General features: G+C 42.4%; 3 protein-coding genes across 3 annotated transcripts; 1 reads left to right on the top strand and 2 right to left on the bottom strand.

Annotated features, from left to right (window-relative positions):
• Nucleotides 1-515: 515 nt before the first annotated feature.
• LOC308316519 (ras-related protein Rab-27B-like) lies at nucleotides 516-5529 on the top strand (the record flags this gene model as incomplete). Its single annotated transcript, XM_080765178.1, has 6 exons — nucleotides 516-559; nucleotides 1730-1910; nucleotides 2624-2709; nucleotides 2886-2989; nucleotides 3467-3590; nucleotides 5343-5529. The coding sequence occupies exons 2-6, from the start codon at nucleotides 1758-1760 to the stop codon at nucleotides 5527-5529; spliced, it is 654 nt and encodes a 217-aa protein (XP_080621304.1). The 5' UTR covers nucleotides 516-559; nucleotides 1730-1757.
• Nucleotides 5530-6690: 1161 nt separating this feature from the next.
• LOC308317332 (alpha-N-acetylneuraminate alpha-2,8-sialyltransferase ST8SIA3-like) lies at nucleotides 6691-14413 on the bottom strand. Its single transcript, XM_080766260.1, has 5 exons — nucleotides 13882-14413; nucleotides 12456-12578; nucleotides 11709-12056; nucleotides 10970-11179; nucleotides 6691-10421 (listed from the first exon to the last, which is right to left on the bottom strand). The coding sequence occupies exons 1-5, from the start codon at nucleotides 14040-14042 to the stop codon at nucleotides 10139-10141; spliced, it is 1125 nt and encodes a 374-aa protein (XP_080622386.1). The 5' UTR covers nucleotides 14043-14413; the 3' UTR covers nucleotides 6691-10138.
• Nucleotides 14414-15135: 722 nt separating this feature from the next.
• On the bottom strand, nucleotides 15136-21737 carry LOC308317732 (cyclin-G2-like). Its single transcript, XM_080767003.1, has 8 exons — nucleotides 21553-21737; nucleotides 20851-20977; nucleotides 20490-20627; nucleotides 19720-19970; nucleotides 18556-18634; nucleotides 18361-18459; nucleotides 17519-17721; nucleotides 15136-17198 (listed from the first exon to the last, which is right to left on the bottom strand). The coding sequence occupies exons 2-8, from the start codon at nucleotides 20974-20976 to the stop codon at nucleotides 17087-17089; spliced, it is 1008 nt and encodes a 335-aa protein (XP_080623129.1). The 5' UTR covers nucleotide 20977; nucleotides 21553-21737; the 3' UTR covers nucleotides 15136-17086.
• Between the last annotated feature and the right edge of the window lie 328 nt (nucleotides 21738-22065).

Here is a 22065-nt window from a genome sequence, read left to right as displayed (position 1 = left end):
TAGTACAGAGTTGGTCCAGTTGGATGATTTCCAATTAACCCATTCTGAACGGGAACCCATTTTGGTGTTTAGCATCACGTTATGCTTTAGCTATTGAAAAACAGCAGATCTACAAGCTCATAGCGCGCCACCGAGTGGCGCGCTACGAGCTTGTAGGTCTGCTATTTTTGAAAAATCGAAGAACGACTGACATTTTTAGAATCTGATCTCAGGTGAGAATGGGTTAATCAGACCCAGTGTGTGTCCAGTGGAAACCTCGTATGAATCTGATCTCAGGTCAGAATGGGTTAAATCCACAGAAGCACACGTGAATTGTCCACGGCGCCATGATCCCAGTTTTCAGAGAGCTCCTTTCCTCATGAGAAATACCAGAAAAACACAAGGTCTGAGAACACAAGCGCCTGCTTGGTCCTTTTTAGTCTTAAACTCCTCCCTGGATCACATGTGAGAAGGGGAAAGGTTCAGGCAATAGTATGTAAAAAAAAATACCCACTATTTTACCAACCACGGATCGAGTGAGCTCTCTGAATGGAAGTTGGCATTTGGTCTTGCTATATTGGTAAGAGTCTGTTTTTGTTATTTTTCTTCTTTTTTTTTACTCCACTGAAGGCTATGTCAGTATTCATCATTTTATATCTATATTACCAGCATGTGTGTTTTACTAACATTTTCAACTTTCAGCAATTTCATTTTCACACGCTGTTGATATAGTTTTGGTATGTGGATTCACATTTTGATGGAGGTGGGGATATAGTCTGCTGCAGCTGAGGCCCTATCACAATCACATGGATGTGATTTGCTCCTTGGAGTAGGAAAACATACAATCAACATATATTATAGTTCTACTGTAAACAAATATATGCATATATTGTATAAAGGTATTTAACTTGAGGAAAACAGAGAAAGTTTCCTATCCAACACACATGTTACAGTTACAGGTCTTTTGTCATGGTGTATGTGTCAAGTTACATCTCTCCCATGGCTGCTTCTGCTCAGTGTATAGAACCCAATACCTTTTAATCATGCGCTTGGGACGTGAATCTAGATTTGATGGAGGCATCCCATTTCCCTTCACTGCTGTGGTAGTGGAATTTGAGTCGCATGACTCTCTAGAGTCTAGACAATACCACGAATATGACAAACAGCCATAAATTTAAGATTTCATTCATAATAAACAAACGTATTTGTCGAAACCCCTCTTTGCCCAAGAGGCTAGTGCGGGGTAGGAAAATAAAAGAAAAAGACAATTTCTTTGCCACCAAAAATGATTTTGCCATGCCTTTTTGTTAGGGTGTATACGTCTCCCCAGTTGTACAAAACTGCACAAGTGCAATGATCTTGAGTTGTGTCATGCAGAGTTGAGCTGTCTGCAGACGGCCCGGATAGTCAATAAAAGGAGGTCTGTCTGCCAACAGCCAGTGTTTTTGCTCATGTAGTCGGAGGGAGCCGCAGAAAGGCATTTGACTGCTCATGTGGAAACCAGCTCCAGTCATGTGCTAGTCTCTGTGATCAGCTTCTAATGATTGGGGAGTTATGAAGGCCCACTAAGCCTCTATGTTGCCCATGACCCGCTTGACTGAGAATTTCAACTATGTGCTTCGTGAAAAGGTTTTTTTCCCCCCTTCAGTGCTTTCAATGGTATATACCGTACGTAGGCCTGCAGTATATGGTATATACTCTCTTAGAGGTAGATTAAGAGGGTTTTTGTGCCGTGACTTGTGCTCCACAGGGCGAGCTGAGAACCGCAGCGCTGCACAATGGCCGAAGGGGACTATGATTATCTGATAAAGCTCCTGGCATTGGGGGATTCCGGGGTGGGAAAGACCACCTTTCTCTTCAGGTACACAGACAACAAGTTCAGCCGCAAGTTCACCACCACAGTGGGGATCGACTTCAGGGAAAAGAGAGTGGTGAGTGCATGCATGAGATCGACATTCGGCACCCTCCCTTGACATCTGAACTCCCCTGTTTAGAATTACTGTATATGCAGGGCCCCAGGGCAGGGATTCCTGAATGTTACCATGCCAAGGACCCCTAAATAACCAAAGCCTCTGGCCTTTTGTGAAACGGTAATTCAATAAATATAGAATATATAAATAGAAAGCTCACAAGCTTGTCAGGTCATTAGGTTTTTTTTTTTACTACACCAGGTTGAAAGTGCTTAAACAATTTGAATTTGAAGAACTTTTTTTCTCTCTTTTCTTTTCCTCTCCTTTCCTATTGGACCCCCTGGGGCCCCGGGGGGCCCTGTTGTGAAAATGTGTGCCCTAGTGGGGCTACGCAATGGTACGATTCATACTGTGCTCCAAAAAATCACACTTGTGAAGTAAAGTGAGGGGCGCTCTTATCGTCATACATCATCCCATCCGGCCAATCACTTTTGGCGTACTCACTTTTTATGCCCTCAGCCAATCAAATCATCGCCATGACACACACACACACACACACACACACACACACACACACAAAGCTGGGCATAGGAGGGGCTAGCTCCCCTCAAAAACATTGTTGTTTCCCCTTTGGACCTGAATATCCTGCCATTCAGGAGCTTTTTGTGTCTGTGTGTCTAATTCACCGGTCATTCATAATGTGTTGGTAACTGTTTGGTGCTTTGTATCCTCAGAACTACATGGGTACAGGTGCTGATGGCATCACAGAGAAGAATTTCAAAATCCACCTTCAGCTGTGGGACACGGCAGGACAAGAGAGGTATTAACATCTCTACACATACTGAAGTATAGGCAACATGGTGCAACCTCACAATGATGAATGAATATATTACATAGGCTACAAGTAGACTTTATTAAATCAAGTTATTAGGCCTGGCTGCATGGGGTTCATTTTGTAGTGTATAATTATTAACGTTGTGCATACGTCCAATTCAGATTCCGAAGTCTCACCACAGCTTTCTTCAGAGACGCCATGGGATTTCTGTTGATGTTTGACTTGACCAATCAGCAAAGCTTCCTGAACGTCAGGAACTGGATGAGTAAGTATCAGCCGTACTTCTTTTGTGCGCCGTCAGCTCGGCAAGGCCACGCTGCAGCCAAATACTTCGTCTAGACTCAATGACTCTCACTCAAGGAACGATAGTTAACCACTTAAGCAATATAGGCTACTTTGTTTTATGACTAATGGTAAAAAATAAAAATAAAAGATCTACAAGCTTACAACGTGATTCAATGCGACTTGTTTTAAGATTGTTTTAAGAAAGAATCCGGCTATATTGACATGCGGCAAAGTATTATGTTGAAAGTGGTTAAATGTAAAATATAATCTATAATCAGGCTACTTGAGAAGTGAATGTACTTGAGCTTTCACCATGGCTTCAATTGGTTGATATTTGGAGGCCTGCCTGATACACATTCACATAATGTACTGTTAAACATTCACTTACTTAACCACTTTCAACAAGATTGTAGAAAATAGGGTTTAAGTGGTTAATATAAGCGAATTGCCTGTTCAGGTCAACTGCAGGCCAATGCGTACTGTGACAGTCCAGATATAGTCCTGGTGGGCACCAAGGCAGACCTCCGAGACTTGAGGGATGTTCATGCCAAACAAGCCAAAGACATGGCAGAGCGATATGGGTAAGTGAGCCACATAGCTACTCTAAGTTACTTCTTGTGTATATTCAGGGGGAGAAACAGACCGATATGGGTAAGTGAGCCACATAGCTACTCTTAAATTAAGTTACTTCTTGTGTATATTCAGGGGGAGAAATATTTGCCGTGTTGTAAACAAATTCACTTCATCGTGCGACAGTGTCACTCACCGAAACATTTGCATGTTCAAATGTTCAGTGAGCGTCCAGGGACTATATATATATACACAAACGCAAGCACAGCCACCAAACGGAAAACCCATTGGACTTAACCAGATTATAAAAGAAACAAAAATAAATCTACATGGCATACTGGAAAGAGACCTCCAAAAACCAAAGCAAAATGGAAGGCTATCTAATCACTAAAAAGAGAATATACATTGGCTGAATACCTGAACACGGTAACCCATTTTGGGCGAGAACCCCTTTTGGTGTTTTAAACATTATGTAATAATTTAGCTATTATAGCAGATCTACAAGCTCATAGCGCGCCACCGAGTGGCACCCACTGCACACAAAATGTGGTAGAAACAGAGCTACACTTTCTAACCACCTGCCCACTATACCAAGACATCAGAGACACACACTTCCCACAGATTATACACACCCAACGTGAGTTTGAAACTATGACCAACGACAAAAAACTGGACCTGGACCATGCAGAGCTGCCTGCTACCTTTAAACAGATCTTAAATCTGAGTTTTCGGCATACTATTTAAATAGCCCTGAGAAAAATGCTGCCATTTGTGCCAAAGTGACTGCAAAAAAGTGCTGCTATATGTTTAAAAAAAATAAAGAAGCATTATATATAGGTATGAAGGTACGTAGATGACACAAACAGGTTGGCTTTTGTCCTACTTTTCTTCCACCACTAGTTCACCAGAAAATGGGTGAGTCATCATCACCCCACTCTCCTAATAGAGACTCGGGGTGGATTTAAAGCTACATAAAGCTTTTTATTTTGACCTATCTGTATGGTTGTGTCTGTTAATACAGATACAGTTTAAATGACTGACACAACTGCGCTGTGGTGGTTGGGCTCTGTCGAGTAGGACTATTACTGGTTGACAGACAAGAGACTCAAATCGAAGTAACTGGCCTGGAAATAATAATTGGCGTTCCCGAGCGATGAGATAACTGGCCTTCCCAAAAGGAGGGCCCATCTACAAGCGCACAGTGCGTCACATTGTTGACCTGATATCTTTGCATGACACTGTCGAACGACTAAGTCTAAACTATGGCTTTGGTGGATAATATGCTTCATTATAATGGTCTGCATTCCTAGTTAACGGTGGTGTGATATTTCTTTGTTAAAATGTTTGTTAACACATACGAGTGTTATATAGCCTACAACACTATATTCAGAGAGCAAGCATTGTTTGTTTAGTAACGGGTGTATCCCAGTCTCCCCAGCACTTTAACAGAAAATACATTTTCAGGTTGGGATACCAATTTCATCCAATTAGCAGAGAGACCTCATACACTGGATACAGGGCAAACAAAGTGGAAATTGGTGTGATTAAAAAGACACTGTAAAATAGAAGATGATAGAGGATCTTTGTGGGGCTAAAATGTGTATGCTAGCCTGAAAATGTATTTTCTTTAGAGCTGTTGCTGAGTAAACACTCAAAACACAACACAACACACCGGAGTATAGAGTTTTTCATCTTTTATTTTATTTTATTTCTTTTACGAAAAGAAATGCCAAAACACGTTCCTTTTTTTATTGCGTCTTCAGGATCCCCTACTTTGAGACGAGCTCTGCCACAGGCGTGGAAGTGGAGAAGGCAGTGACCGCCCTGCTGGACCTGGTGATGAAGAGGATGGAGCAGACGTTGGAGAGAGGGCCCGGCTCCGAGGCCAACGGCAGCATGGGCGCCAGCAGCAAGGTGGAGGAGGCCCCCGTCCCCAGGAAATGTTGCTGACGTGTGAATCATCCCATTTAGACCTAAAGGCCCATTTCTAAGAAACGCCTTCTTGGAAAAAACATTTTTTTATTCAAATTGCATTTTTTTTTAAAATCATGTTGCTATTATATTATTGTTGTTGTCGGATCGAAACCTTATATATCCCAAACGTTTTTTGTATTCAGAAAAGTTTTCAAATAGATCTGAGTTTGAAAAGATCTGATATTGTCATTACTTTTGCTCTTGTGTAATGAAGTAGAGCTTTCATTTACAAACAAAAACATACAAATTTGAAACTTAGAGATACAAGGTTACTGCCCGACAGTGGTGATATGTATAGTAACAACTAAAATGACAGATTCTTTCCTGGATTGAAAGGTATAACAAGCTATAGGCTTTCCAGGTCTAAATGGGTTAATGCTGGAACCAGCAATCCCATTCCATTGTCACGTTTCACTCAGGCCTTACACCTTATGTTGAGATTCTGTTGTTCGAGGCTGTGTGCGTGTGGGGCTCCATCAGGGTGATACGTGCATTTTGGGTCACGTGCCTTCGTTTTTGTCCCAACAAGGAAAGGAAAGCTAAATGAACTGCAGAAGTAGTTTAGGAATTTCCAGAGGCTTATGCTGACGCTACTTTTGTATTGTATTTGCTGCAATGTAGTTTTAGTTATTCACACACGCTGTGTTGTGTCCTTTGACCAACATATTCATAAGTAATGTCTGGAAAGAGCAATAGAGTGCCACAGTAGAATGCTTTTATTTTTCTTTGTAATGTAAATAGTCAATGAAAATACATGGGTGATCCTGTTGTACGAGGGAACTTAAAGCTGCAACCTGTAACTTTTATGTCCTACCCAGGAGTCTCCCGCATGAGACCAAATTCTTGCTGCTCATCCAAGAAGCAATCCCTGCTTGTCCAGGGGAGATATTGGCCTTCGGTACAGTATATATTGGAGCTTCAGGCAGTAATCGTGGTCTAGATGTCTTAATAGAAACGTATACGGGAGACTACCTCCAATCACTGTAGAATAGATTCACTAGTTATATTGCATTAACATAAAATATATTTACAACACAGATTGTTTCGAATAATGTTATATGCATTAAAATAAGTGTCAGATTGCAGTTTTAATATGGCAGCAACTGGTTATGAAAAAAAGGAAATTGCAGTCACTAATGAAATCAGAGAAAAATACTGTTTTTATTTGACACTGAGGCATTGATGGAAGGAATATGCAGGCACATACGTACGTATAGTTATCATGGAGTATTATTGAAAAACATTTAACACATGGTTACATTTCTTACATGAATGGTCATTCTCCATACAATAACCAAGATATGGTTTATAACTTCATATGACACGTGTACTGCTAAGCTTTAGTATGGATTATGGGAGACAGTTGCCATGCAAATTTAAGAAAGATAAACGTAAGAATGTTAAGACTGTCCATAGAATAAATTCTGTCAGTTCATGTAAGTAAAGTCATCAGTTGGAACAATGCATTCTGTGCAATGCACAGAAGCTCTTCTGTCCGTTGAAAGAAATGCAACTGTTGTCCTGAAGAACGAGCGTCTCGGATTCTGTTCTCATATCAGCTTTGACACACATTCTATGTAATGACAGTGAGCACTAAAGAAATAAGTCATTTTGCGGGGAAGAATAGTTCATATCGGAGCTGGTGTGTTTGCTGAAGAGTAAAACATCAAAGTATTGATTAGGATGACATTCATAAGAGTCCCAAAACAACACGTCCGCAACATAAAGTGGAATGAAACCAAGCAAAGTCCTTAATGACACCACATGGGTAATTCCCCTTTTGTGACGACAATTCTGACATACATCAATTAAAACAAATTGGCAATACTACTTCCTCTACAACTGAATTCCGATTGCTGTACAGTATACTAAAATCCCAAATCACAGCACATTCAGGTAATGATACATTTGTTTCACTTAGACAGGTGCTCTTTGGTGTACTTGGGAGAACATTCTATAGGTGTGATTAAAAGGAATCACTCTACATATCCATGACACTATAGGTGGCCTACGATTCAAACCTAGACCTCAGATTTGTGACGTAGCTTTCCAATGACAACCACACAATGGAAGGAGCCACGAGTTACTTTCTGAAATTCCAATGGAGCCCAGAAACAGAGAAACTTATGTGAGACAAATAACAAAGAATGCACATTATGTTTACGACGTTGAGAGCTGAACTTGCAAAAGGCCGGCCATGCCAACTCCAGTGAGACCTCTTCTTCACACTATGCGAGAGTTCAACCTCCATACAAGTCTTCAGAGTGTAAACCACATTAACCCTGGCATTCCTATTTTGGCCAAAGGTTTAAAAAGAATAGCCTCAATTTTTCCCCAAATTTGTTTCTAACATTGACAATAATAGAAGAAAATAGCAGATCTGCAAGCTCACACACGTGTCACATTGCTACACGTTTCTAGATCTGCTATTTCACTTTTTGTTGGACGACAAAGTATATATAGGGCTTGAAGGGGCATGGAACCCTAGGCTAATTTTGCAGTTTGTTTTCCAGTTCAGGTTAAAGACTACTAGCAAACTAAAAACATGGCAGGCCAGTAAGTAACACAAAGTTTTATCTTTAATTTGATTTGGGTGTTCAATGCTTGTACATTTGCACATGCACCTAAATGAAAATAAAACATGAATTGTATTAGCTGCTTCTGTGTTGCTTAATGGTGTCAGCCTTATTGTTACCCTTGTAGTTGTTTTCATTTGCTGAACACAAACTACAAAATCAGCCTAGGGTCGTCAGCCCCCCCGTCGTCGTCGTCGTCAGCCCGCCCCTTTAAGTATGTGCCACGAGTCACGAGGTCTTCATGTGGGTACTAGTGTTTTGGCCCTGTAATTCTTAATCACCAGTCCACCATTCTAGCTTAAGGTGAGCTTGACGTGATAGGTCTGTCATGGAGCCTGATGTTTGATAAGTCGAGGTACTCTACAGATATAAAAATAAAGCCTGTTCTTTATTTTGTCAGAAAGGTAAAATGAGAAATAGAGGTTTGGTCCCATGTGAAATATAGAAGTCAAGACTTTTTGCTTTGAAACATCTGCCATATAAAGTCATTGGCAATATTCTAAGCCTAAGGGATATACCATCCCATATATAAACAATAGCAAATAAATATATGTACTGTATATATATATTTACCCTCAAAAGGTTGTACAAAACTAGCCTTAAACATTTCATAGTGCCTCTCACATGCAGTGACGTTCAAATATTGTATCATGCTCGTTAAACAAGGTGAAATAAGTCATCAAACATCTTATTCCTCTGTCACACATATTGGAAGTAATATGATTCTTTGAAAAATTGAGAACCTTTCCCTTTGCAAAAAACAAAACTAAATTTAACTAAATTAAAACAGAAAACAACAAAAACTTGGCTGGTAATTAACTTAAATTCAGCTTGTTGTTCAATAAGAATCTAACAGTGGCAGAATATGAGATTAATAGTAGACATATATCCTAATTAGTTTTTCAATGCAGTTGAGATAATCCCAAAATATAGGAAAAATGTATTTCCTGATCATTCTCGTAAAGATCTTTCACAGGTCTTATAATATCAGAACCCAGTGTACCCCTTTTTCTGAATTATAATAACCCTGTTCTGACTCCTAAATAAAGTTAGCCTATGGCTTACCGCTGGAATGTTTATTCTCATTCCAAGATTTTAAGAATTCCACAAAAAGGATGTGTTGGACAATGGACAGTCCTATTGTCTCAGGACATTAAAAGGCATACACTTGTGGGGTATTGTGACGATCTTGTAAACAAATAACGTTCAGAGCCATGCATGACCACTGCCTGTCTCCTCCAGAATAGAAAGGACTGGAAAATAGCATTTGCACCTCTGCAGAGGCCTCGGATTTGATTAGCAAAAGAAAGAAAGAAAGAAAAATATATAAACTGATCGATCTCCTGATCGACTGATCGATCTCCCTCCCTGAGATTAGGCAGTGATCAAAGTGTAAAGAATCAGAACAGCCTCGGAAAAGGCATTATGATTGCATCATACCTTAATCAATACCAAGTTCTCTTTCAAAACAGAGTTGGGGGAAATATGGTTACTTCCTCAAATGAGTCCCTTGTGGACGCCGGAATAAATGACGTTTGCTTATAACGTTAATTTGCCACAGCAGCCATGCACGAGAGAGACGGGAAGCAAGTGAACAGCAAATAGAACTGTCAGTATTCAATTCATCATTGCCAAAGGAGTAACAAATGCACCTGTGGTTTTAATTCACATAACGGCAACCGCATCTCCTTAAAGCCTGATTCATACTTGGTTGCACTCCGGTGAGGCCGAAAATAGCCTATTTTCGTTGTGCGGCATCAGCATGCAACCAAGCACAGTATAACTCAGACCTTGGTGTGAATAACCCACTCGCCGGCCTGAGAGCCTGGATGTGTCATGGGTAACATGAGCGTGCGCTTCTAGAATGTGGGTGCCGTGAAATGCCATTAATGCCGGACTGGTCATGCACTGGCGCGACTGCGTCACAAACGAAAAGCGTGAACGAAATGCATCTGGGTCATGGTCTCTGGAGTTGTCAGTCTGACGGCCGCTGCCCTCAAGGTGTCCTCCTAAGCGCAGTGTGACAGGCTGAGTTTGGTCACGCCGTCCCCGTGCATCTTGTAGAGCAGCTTGAACTCGCTGGGTAGCTGGTGGGTCTCCTGCCACTTGGTGGTGAACTTGGTTCCTTTCTTGTCGTAGTAGTGGTAGGGCAGGTCCTTGCCCGTGTTGGGGTCCCAGCCGAAGGGCCAAAAGCCGTACAGGTGGATTTCCTCGCACATGGCGGACGCCAGAGTGTACATCAGGATTCCAGTGCTGAGACGCTTAGGAGACAGGTTTTTCGTTTTCCAGTACCTGTAGGCAAATGGAAAAGATTCACAAATCGGATACTAACTAACTCCGCACGTGACAATGTGGAGTGAAATAATAGGTATTTATACAACTTGAGTGTTGTATAAAGAAAATACTTAATGGTGGGTTGTACCCCTAGGAACAAGTTCAAGTTAATTGACTCCTTTAAAAGCAGATGTTTTGAAGGCAATGGCCCTCATTTATCTGTGGTGTAGAGTAGACCAAATTATTGGCGTATAGCAAAATGTATGCAATTGTCTGGATTTATATTCTAACGTGACTTTGACTTGATAATACATGTGAAAAAGATATACTTTGTAAAGGCATGCATCAGCAATCTTCCAATTTGACTGTGTATAAGTTCTCTCTCCTGATTGGATGAAATTGGTATCCTGAACTGAAAACGTATTTCTGAGCTGGAGAGACAGGGAGACCCCTGTTACTGAACAGACTACCAGAATATAGAGCTATTTGACAATTAATTTAACATAAAAATATCACTTCATGCCACTGCGGGTGGCCAGGCCAACAATGTCCCGTCTCATACTTACTTGTTGACATCCTGCATGATGTTGCCTGGCCAGGCCAACTCGATCTTCAGCTGCCCCTTGTGCTCCACGAAGAAATCCACCAGCGTTCTGGTCACTGTGGCCGAGGTGTGCAGGAAGAAGGCAGGGATCCACAGGATAGCTCCCTCCAGCTTCTTCAGGTTGAGGAAAAAGTTGTTCCTGTCCTGGATGGTCAGCAGGTTGTTGTAGTACCTAAAACAAAAGATACCGGGTGCTCAATACTGCCTAATGGATGTATATCCAGTTGACTCACAAAGTCAATTTTGTAGGACGGAATTATGTAAATATAAAAATGTAAAAAACATTATATATATATATATATATATATATATATATATTGACTGTTAATGACTTGATATGATTAGTTGTGTGCGGTGTCGCGTACCGAAAAGAGCTGATCTATAAGCTCACAATGTGTGTGGTGCGATATATTGTGAGCTTGTAGATTGGCTCTTTTTGGTGCACCTTGTGCGTTGCAACTAAGCTGCTAATGCTGTTTTGATTTTGATTTTTTTATAAAAAAATAGAAATGACTGATATGAAATTATTATATATATTGTTGTGGGGAGGTGAGATGGAGGTGCCCTTGAGCATCGTTTGAAATATGTTATTGGTCCAGACTCCAGAGCTCACAAAATGGTTGAGAAGAACCACAGGGGTTTTAGGGCATAAGGTTAAAAAAAAGAACCCTAGAAAGCAGGTTGTTGTAGAACTTGTATACCTCTCCAGGATGCTGGGGTTAAACGTGGTCATGTTGGTCTTCCTGCCCACGTCTTTGTGGTAGACCTCCGTCGGGGCAAAGTTACAGCGGAAGACAAAGTCTGCCTGGTCGATCTCTTGGCCACAGTGGCTGCCGGTGAGAATGCCGCTGTTGCCCACCACGGCGCACACGTTGTAGTGCTTGTTGAGGATGGGCGACGTGTCCGGGAGCAGGGACTTGAAGTTGTTGCTGATGGAGAAGACGTACTTGTGGCTGGAGTAGTCGAAGTGCATGAGCTGGCCCACGCGTACCGCATTCTTGGTGAGAGAGAAGTTGTTGGCGATGTTGATGTAGTTGAAGATCTCCTTCCTGAAAGACAGTCCATAGGATGCTTGTGCTGCAGAAAATGGTCTCCATCACAGACGTAATGTAACTCATACATTCAGTCAGTGGTTCCCAAACATTTTCCTTGGAGTCCCCCCTTCTTACATATTTTAACCACTTAAGTCCTATACTTGTATCATGACAAATAGCCGATCTACAAGCTCACATTGTTGCATCACAATGTGTTTTGAGCTTGTAGATGTGCTATTCTGAACATGTTTTGGACTACCCTCCAATGCTCCCGCCCCACCCTGTAATATTTGGCATTAACACCTAACAGGGATCCAGACCCCCAGATTGGGAAACACTGCACTTATTGTTTTAAGTCTAAACGGAATGGAAAAAGTAACGGGAAATGGAAGAAGATGCCAACAGGAGAATTACCGTTGCTGATAAAAAGCAGTTCTGTTGAACTTCCACCTCGACGGCTTCCCTGACAGTTCTTCATTCAGGGCATTGGTTAATGGAATGAAGGATGGGTCCAGAAAATTCATGGCGAACTGAGACCTGAGAATAACACAGTTTCATAGTAGATCACATTCAATAACTAGACTAGATCAATGGTGGAAAAAGTAATTGGCATCAAAATATATAGTACAAAAACATAATATTACTCATTATCCAGAATGGCCCACTTCACAATAATACTATTGGATTATAATAAATAATGCATTCATATGTGCATCATTTCACTGCAGCTGCTTAAAGGTGTGGCTCATTTTAATTACTTTGTGTGCCTCAACCCAGTGGTTCTCAACCTGTGGGTTTGGACCCCCAGGGGGTCCCCACATGATTTGGGGGTGGTCCCCAGATGCTAGTAAAGTGACAATTTAAGGACCTCAAAACAAATGTAGTCAGCTATATAAAAACTAGTGAAACATTGGCAAATTGCCAAATAACATAAGAGGCAAAAATGTAAGTCTCAACTCCTACAATTCCAACAAAGAGCCTCTGTCAGGTTAGCGGGTCCATATGATTATTTTAGGGGCCACGCCCTGAAAAAGTTGAGAACCACTAGCTTAACCTAATAACAATACATCAATAATACATAGTTGACAGAAAATAGCTGTCAACTTTCTGTCAACTATTTGCAATGGAGTAAAAAAGTATATTTATTTGCCTCTGAGATGTAGTGGAGAGTAAAGCCTAAATTAGTATGAAAACATTGAAATACTCAAGTAAAATTGAAAGTATCTGCTCAAGTAAGCCTAGTACACGACTAAATGTACTTAGTTACGTTCTACCACTGACGATGAGTAATATTTAGGTCACGAGTCTCACTACGTACTGTGCACACTGTCTGCACAGCCATAGATACAAACAGTCTAACTACGTACTGTGAACACTGCACGGCCATAGATGCAAACAGTCTAACTACGTACTGTGCACACTGCACGGCCATATAGATACAAACAGTCTAACTCTCACTACGTACTGTCTACTGTGCACACTGCACAGCCATAGATACAAACAGTCTCAGCAGCACCATGGACAGCTCTTCTATTTCATTAAAAGCTAAACAAGAAGCTCGTATATTATGTCATGACATGAATGAATGACAGCGTGCAAGCCTGTGAAATTAATTTTCTGACTCAAGGCATGTCTATTCAACACGTAGGCCCGAAAATTGAAGGAGAAATTTATGTTGCTTCATGCATGCTTCTGCTTGTATTTTAGGCTTGAGACTGCAGGCCAGACTCCGGCTGCTGAAGCCGTGCATACAACGAAATGTGGCACGTTTATGAAATATATGGGCCTCCCCATGTACAACAATCAACACAACAAGTCCAGGCAGTTAGCCTATACTCACCGAAATCCTGCATGGAACATAATTCTCGGACCTCCCATGTCATATTTGTTGGACGACGAGAAGACGCTGTCCTTTTTTAACGACACATAACTAATTAAAGACAAGATGAGCAGAGCAACGCTTAGAATAACCATCCCCAAGGCGTTTGCTATACGGACCATGTTTGCGGAGCGTTTTCATTCCCCTAGCCTACACACGCAGTCACACACACACAGTAGCAGATGCGCGCGTCTATGTTTTCATTGCCCGGGTGTCGACTCGTGCGTCTGGTTGTTTACAAAAGATGGTGATGAGCTGATCGAAGATTTCATATTGTGCGATGGCGTAAAATGGACGGCAGCAGGTGCCTGTGCGCTGCGGTTGGGATGGTAATCGCGTAGCGATGCTGCTGCTGCGGTTCCGTCCAAGCCAAGGCATTCCTGCCCATCCCACCAACCCCCCCTCACCGTCGCACGGACCGACCGACCGACTGACTGCGCGCACGGCGGACTGACTGCAATCTTTCCTCTCTCTCGGCAAGCAGGCGGTTTAATCAAGGAGATGGATTTAGAAATGCCCGTCAAGGCGTCAACACATCATGCCATTGCCAGCCTACAGACCGCCCCGCCTACACGGCGACATGCACGCACACACACACACACACACGCACGCACGCACAAACACACAACGATCTTCTAGATCTAATCAAAACTGAACGCATACAGTATCTCAGCTAATCACGATTATAGTTGAATGTTCAGCATGCAACTCACTGAGAGCGCTGCCAAATGATGCATTATGGAAGTACTGGTGACTGGTGGAAAGGAAGCATAGCCATAGGCCTATAGCAGAGACGAAATGTTTGTCATGGGGGCCGCTTTAATTATTTGATCATAATATTAATTACCGGTAATAATGGGTGTGTTAAGAAGATTGTGGTGTGCCCAGAGCCATGGGTAGTGCCAATGTGGTAGCATAGATAACACCACACCCACTGGTTGCCAGTGGTTGGTCTGTTTTCCACCTGCTGTAGTATTTAACTTTAACTGGAAAGCAAACCACATAATCAGACTATATGGGTTTCCTTCTAATTGCATTTCAGTCATATAATATACAGTATAGCCATAAGCCATTCTGTATAATTAATGCTTTTACTGCAAGTATAGGCCTATTCTGATGCTGATACTTTACTAAGATTTTAAATACAGGAAGCATCTCTACACTGTAGTCATATGAGAACTTCCACCACTGTATAAAAGATCAGTTTACTAAACATACAAAAATGCAATTTTTATTTGGGGAGACAATTTTACCCCACATTTCATCTGTACCATTATTGATATACAAAACACAATATATAGGTCCTAGTATACACAAAACATGTTTTTCTTAAGTTTTTCTTTTACATAGAGTATGTACATTTTTCTCGTTTTTTTAAATATTTTTCTTTTTACAGTTAACTCAGTCAACACTAACACCTCCCTTTCAAAATCACACATCTCCAAGCAACCCTTCTGGGTTTAAATACAATCTCATGTCACATAAACATGGTTTGGCATTAACAAGTTTAAACAATGCCATTGTCTTGAGTATCAAAACTGTAATAAAAGAAAGACAGTTCACAGCAAAATCCTTGATGTTAATTTAACTACCTTTCTTAGGAGGATGGCTGGCAAATCCCTTAAGGGTTTGTCACACAGGATTGACATGCCGTGTAATTAATTTCCACTGAGAGTGAGTGAGAGGCGAGCGGTCAGGTATAGGGAGGCAAGGGCAATCTGACAGTGAAGCGACAAGCGAGCGGACTCCCGCAAAACTGTCGCTGTTCGTTCTCGTCTCATCATGCACACGCCCCCACTCGACAAGAGTAGTAATGCCTTGAGCTTTCTTTCTATGCAACACGTTAAAACGTGACTACGGTATTTATACACAGTGCAACCTCGCTGATCAAATCGAGAACGCAGGCCGTTGTGTCGCTCCCTCTCTGAAAAGTGGTGGGACAGTTGTTCATATTCGAACTGGGGACCCCCCCCAAAAATAATCATTTGAACTGGGGACCTCCCACCATGACCAGCACTTGGCATTGTAGGACTTGAGACATTATAATTAGTTTGACTCGGTTCCACAGATAATGCTAATTCCACAACTTTTGTCTATAATTATTTGGTAATTTGGCCAATGTTTGACCCAACCCACAGGTTGAGAACCACTGCTCTGTGAGAGCCTCAGGGTAGAGCCACTGCTCTCCTCTCTTGTGGAAAGGAGCCAGTTGAGGTGGTTCGGCACTTCAGATCTAAATACGATTGTCTCCTGGTGGCCTCCACACACAGGGTGGCTTTCCAGGCACACCCAGCTGGGAAAAGACCATGGGGCAGACCAAGGACCAGATGGGGGGGATTATATCTCCACACTGGCCTGGGAACACCCCAGGTAGAATTTGCCAATGTGACCTGGGAAAAGTTAGCATGAGATTCTCTGCTGGAACCGTTACCTCCTTGACCAGACTCTAGATAAGTGGTGGTAGAAGATGGAGGGATAATTTAACTATTGAGAGTGATAGAAATGGGCACTGTTACACTCTCATATAAGTTGAAATACACCGAGGATTTTACAGCGTACATTTTTGCTATAGGCCTACTGTTGCAGGTATTTAATAGCTAGTGAGCATCATGAGTCACATCCAGAGTTTGTGCCAGTGTGCTTTTGTACGTTTCCTGGAATGTGTCATGCTTGGACACAGATGAACACACATAATATTTCATATAAACACAAAATGACATTCAGATGTACTGTCATCAAGCTGCCTGGATATTGCGACATTCAATTCCGCATGATTGTAATAAAGTATAAAAAGAATAAAAAACATTAACCAGTAACCTTATACTTCGTTGATCGGGGGCCACCAGGGGTCTATACTTGGTCCCCTCCCTTTTCCCCCCTCTACACCAAATCTCTTTGGCGAAATGATCCAATATACAAGAGCTCACAAAGCGTTGTGAGCTTGTAGATTGGCCTTTTTCACAGAATGTTTGCCTATTATGATATGCCAGGGATGTGATAAAAAAGAAAATGGATCGAGTCAGGCACTTGATGACCTGGACGGAACCCACTATTTAGTACAGTATGGTGAGGAACAGAACCAGGGTTCTGGCGCAGGCCCGGGTTGATCGTAGTAAGTGGGAGGTGTCGGTGCGTAATAACCCCATTGCTGAACAGGCGAGGGGGATCACTGTGTGCCGTTATGGAAGGAGGAGGGGAAAAAGGAACCTTCACCATCGCTTCCTGGAGATCCACATGGGCTGTCCTCCTCGCAGCTCATGTCTCCGCACGAGTCCTCACTACGGAAAGGACACACAGGACTAGATTGTCAAGCATTTTCAACCCAACGTCCCTGTTTGGATATGTCATTATAGTTAAAAATATGGAACATAAAAATGCTCCAATATTTTCCACAAACAAAAGGAAAAAGTCATGGTTGGGCAAAGCTCACAGCATCGTCGTGAGTTTGTAGATCGGCTACTAATGTTCGACTACCACTATAGCTATAATTTATTATCAGCAGTTGAATTTGAAACATGCGGGTGCACAATTAAATCGAAGGATGCGATGGTGTAGTACACTCGGGAACAAGTCAGACTGGCCCAGACTGTGCTTTTACCTCTCGCTCTCGTCCCAACTTCCCTCTGGAATGGTTGGCAGACCGGGCACACTGAAATGATTGGCCTGCAGGTTTTGCGCCGTTCGCCTGGACACGATCCAAACCAGCTTCTTGTTGTCTGGCTTGTTGCATTCACTTGAGCAGTACTTGGTCATGCACTCAGCCACACGTTCTCTCCAGTGGAGAAGTTCTCCATCATTGATCTGTGAAGAAAAACAATCTGGGTGACTGACTGACTTAAAACAGTGGTTGGTTAAAAATAAAATGTTGGACTAACTCCAAACAGACATGGCCTCTGATCTTTAGCTCTCCCAGACCCAGAGTTGGGAAACACTGACTTAAAATGTATGTTGTTCCCTCTATTAAAGTAGGTGATATTATTGTAGAAAGTTATTCAGTGTAGAAAGTGAAGTAAGAAGTGACACAAATGCTGGAAGAGGACCAGGCCCAAAACTAAAGCCAGGAGCTTGGCGTTTTTTTATGAAGTAAACAAATGCATTGCGTTCTTGATTTTGTAACTAGCCAAACATCACCACAGAGACACCAATGCAAACATTGTGTGTGATTGGTCAGAAACTCAAGGTGCACTCGTGATTTATAGTTTTATAGGAAAGTACCATGGACAGTTGTTAAGAAAGGTTGTCTGAGGAGGTTAAGCAGTACAAACCTCTATAACCTATATCTGAGGGACTCCAAAACACAACCAGACAGGAATTAATTAATGGAGCACACACTTTGTTCACCGTGTCTGCCACCAGAAATGTTGAGATCTCCGGGACAGACCGTGTCAAAACACATCATGTAAAGTACATTAATGAGTTAACCACCGTTAGGCGTCATACCTTTAGGTGCCTTTGGAGCTGCTGTACAATCTTCAACATGGCGATGGACTGAAGGGCTTCCAACTCCTGAGCAATGACGGACAGTGCCAGCACCGATGGCTTTGAGACAAAGCAAAGACATAATTAGACCTGGCACTAGTCTACAACATAATGTTGCCATGCTGTGTGAAATTGTCACCTGAGAACAATCCTTACTTTTGCCTTAGAGAAAGCAAGTCGACATAAGCAGGCTTTGAGCTGGGCTTCCAGTCTCCCAAAGCTTGGGATGTCCTCCCTTAAAATATAGAGGGAATCCTCATGTGATCCGCCAGTATTTGTCTCCAAAAAAACACACATCTAAATTATACTTATCCATTGCATAGAACTGGCTCAATCCGACTCGCTTATGTTCTTCCTTTTTGGTTTTCCATTAGGAAAAGAAACTGGTAGGAACTTTTTTTGGGGTCACCTCCATCGAGCTTCCAAGCACATGAGGTTTTACCAAACGGTGAAAACTGCAGACTACCGAATGCTGATAACCACTTATGCCATATTATGCTTCATCATAAGATGTCGAATAATAGCGAAATAGCCCATCTGCAAGCTGGGTCGTATAGGGATGCGTTGTGAGCTTACCATGTGTGTTTCCAGACAGAATTAGCGTTGGCATTGTTTGAATTCCCCCCTACATGAACTTTGAATGAATGTAGTTGTTCATTTAATTTGAGAGAAAAGCAGCTTCTGGCTGTGGCTAAGGATAGCATAAGAGTTTGCGGACAAACACCTAGGGCATCAGCAGGGGGTGGCAGGGAGAGATCCCTGCCATCGCTCCGCCACCATGATACGTACTGGGGTTAAAGGAGCGAAACGTTGATGAATGGTGGTCCCCAGCTGATGACCCGTTTAGGCCCACAGAGGTGTTCAGTGAGGTGTCACAGCACACCTGTTCAAAAGGCACTGGAGGAGGTGCGTGAGGCAGCAATGCCCAGCAGGAATACCATCACCTGTATCTGATATGTATGAGGGGATTGTTTAAGCTCTTTTTATGTTTTCTATCTCGAGCTGCCATGGTGAAAAGCACACCAAGTCTATTGCATTTCATTTAAAGTCTGGAAATACACCATGGTGGATGCAAACGAACTCGAGTTCTAAAAACGTTCCCCCACCACGGGTCGCACATTAGCTCTTGATTCTTAATGCCGCCTCAGAGCGTTGGACAACGCTTTGATGAACAGCTACATTGAGATGGGTCCTATCTGCAGTGGAAACTGAAGCCAGTCGAGTTAAGTTGAGCCGGTTCTATGCAACAGAAAAGCACCTTATTTGAGTAGCACCATGCAAACTGAGATGATGCCTCAGTAATAACACAATATTGTTTACCTCGTGACAGACGCAGATGCAACGGCTGAGTGGTAGAGCTGCAGGAAAGTGAAGGCTGTAACAGCTTTGGGCTCCAGGCTTAACTTATCTGCGATGATCTTCTCCATACGACTGAGGTCAGACACTGTGAACTTGCTTTGGCTGATGCGGATGAGTTCGTAGGTGGGTGAGACGTTGCACTCCTCCTCGACCATTTTGGCTGCAATGTGGAGGCAGCAGACGCCAATGCAGGGCAAGTGTTTGTGCTGAACCTGCAAAGATATCACAAGAGTGGGAAGTGAGTCAACCCCCCCTGCAAGGCAGCGGCACGTGAGGGCACTCTGCCTCTGTGCCGTGTTGTTTGTTTTTTCGTGAACCACTTGACCACACAACCCTGTGACCCGATTCTTGGCATTTGGCAAAAAACTAATTTACTCTATTTTTAGAGAACATAATTTATATAATTTATAATGATTCAAGGTTCAAGATGCATAGTTCAAGGTTGTGCTTCATCTTGTGTACATGTACATAAGAGTAAAAAAAATTGTCTTCCTTTAGGCAATATAAAGCAGCATAGGTAATAATAATAATAATAATAATAATACCGTTGCCAAAATACAAAAAGAATGACCCAAAATCGGGATGCAAGGTTGAAAGTCGTTTTAAAAATACAATGCACTAGTATCCGAGGTAAACAAATAAGATAAACAAAAACACAAGTCGTGTAATGCCGCTGAGTCGCGTTAAATAAAATAAAGGAGGACACAACGCGACCATAAATGAATACCCACCTTCATAATGGCAAGGAATCTGTCCAGCAGATTGACAGCTTGAACAAACGTCTGGGTGCTGTAACCGAAGAAACTGGACAAGCCCCACAGGTCCTCCACTTTGGCATCTCGGCATTTCACCGACACGCCACTGTGATTCTGAAAATGAATGCTTGTTAAGCTATGCAGCACTAAAGGTAGCGTCACACACACAAGCAGGAGTCAGTGCGACAGTTAATTGAACAAATCGATTTAATAATTCAATGAAATAATCAATACATAGTTGATCCCTAGTTTGAAGACAACTGAACACTTAGCAATGTCATCATTGCATGCTGAAGCCCACTGCCACAGATGATAAATGTAGGTCAGTGGGTCATACCTCTGCAGATGTTGACTCCATTATCCTCAGGCCCGTCTCCTTGGGAAGAAACCTGGACTCCTTAGCACAGTTTGACTTCAGCTCCTTCAACAGCATGCTGTCGATGCCCTGGTGATGGCCCCACATCCTGAAAAACATGGTGCATGGGTTTATTGTTGTGTGCAGCTCAATGGATGTGATGGGTTACTTTACTCCCTCAGACTACAGGGGAAGAGGACTTGTCTCCTAAAAAGGCCTAAACCACGCCTATCGGTTGTTTAACCACGCCCCTGCCATGGGTGTCACATATCAGCCTCCCAAAACTATTTGATTAGCAACATTGTGAAACATGCCTCCCATTATTAAAATAATGAAAAAAATATTAAATATCCTGCCAATCAAACCAATCGAAACAGCTCATGCAACACCTGGGCTACCTCATGAAGAAGATATACATTATGGTTACTAAAGGTCTCTGGGGCTGGGAAACAGAAACTAGGTCATCTTGCAGAAAGGTCATCCAACACCCAAACATTGAACGTTTTACACCCAGTTTGTGTTGATGGTGCGTCATTATGGAAAAAATAATAATCTGCAAATTACCAACGAATCGGGCGGCATAATAATATTAATATTAAACACAGACTAATTGCATTAGCAAATGTAGCTTTAGCAATAGCTTGAAGGAGACCCCGGGTGGACTGACATCATCGTCTTACTTACCTCGCCCAGCCCTAGACCCGCTTCTTGACCCAAAAAGTCGACGTGTGCAGCGATCATTTATAAACACTTCAAATGTTCACGATATTCAAATGGTCGGCGTCGGTCGGATGGATGGAATTCTGAATGAGCTGCGCCGTGGACTCGAAAAGCGCAGCCAGCGGCGCACAGCCAGCAGCAGCGGTAGGATCTAGGTCAGGAATCAGGATGAGGATCCGCCTACTATCGAACCAGTGAGTAAACAAAATAACTGCCAGCCTATAGCGACCGCTGAACTACATGGACCATGATGCACCGCGAAAAATACCAATATTTTGGTTTGTGTACCGCGCATGTTCCCGCGATTAAAGAACCCAACTGCTGAACTAGGTGTATCTTGTTGTTGATATTATCAACTCAACAATGCATAATTCATATTCGCAACGTGACACTGCTAATAATGAAAGCGTTATTATACCCTGGTTAGTGGTTACCATGGTGACGAGTCACTGACGACGCTAATGAACTTAGCTCCTT

The sequence above is a fragment of the Protomyctophum bolini genome, assembly GCF_963924005.1.
Source record: "Protomyctophum bolini genome assembly, chromosome: 6".
Classification (NCBI taxonomy): Eukaryota; Metazoa; Chordata; class Actinopteri; order Myctophiformes; family Myctophidae; genus Protomyctophum; species Protomyctophum bolini.
Note: the sequence above shows the minus strand (reverse complement) of the source record. Positions and strands in the feature narration are given on the sequence as shown.

Excerpts from the sequence above, each read along its gene's own strand:
- LOC308317332 (XM_080766260.1), bottom strand. The coding sequence starts at position 14,042 with ATGGTCCGTATAGCAAACGCCTTGGGGATGGTTATTCTAAGCGTTGCT. Across the intron at positions 12,057-12,455 it reads ACTGCTTTTTATCAGCAACG|GAAGGAGATCTTCAACTACA; the intron begins GTAATTCTCCTG and ends ACTGTCTTTCAG. Across the intron at positions 11,180-11,708 it reads AACCCCAGCATCCTGGAGAG|GTACTACAACAACCTGCTGA; the intron begins GTATACAAGTTC and ends CTTTTGTTTTAG.
- LOC308317732 (XM_080767003.1), bottom strand. The coding sequence starts at position 20,976 with ATGTGGGGCCATCACCAGGGCATCGACAGCATGCTGTTGAAGGAGCTG. Across the intron at positions 20,628-20,850 it reads TGGAGTCAACATCTGCAGAG|AATCACAGTGGCGTGTCGGT; the intron begins GTATGACCCACT and ends ATTCATTTTCAG. Across the intron at positions 18,635-19,719 it reads GCATCTGCGTCTGTCACGAG|GGAGGACATCCCAAGCTTTG; the intron begins GTAAACAATATT and ends CTATATTTTAAG.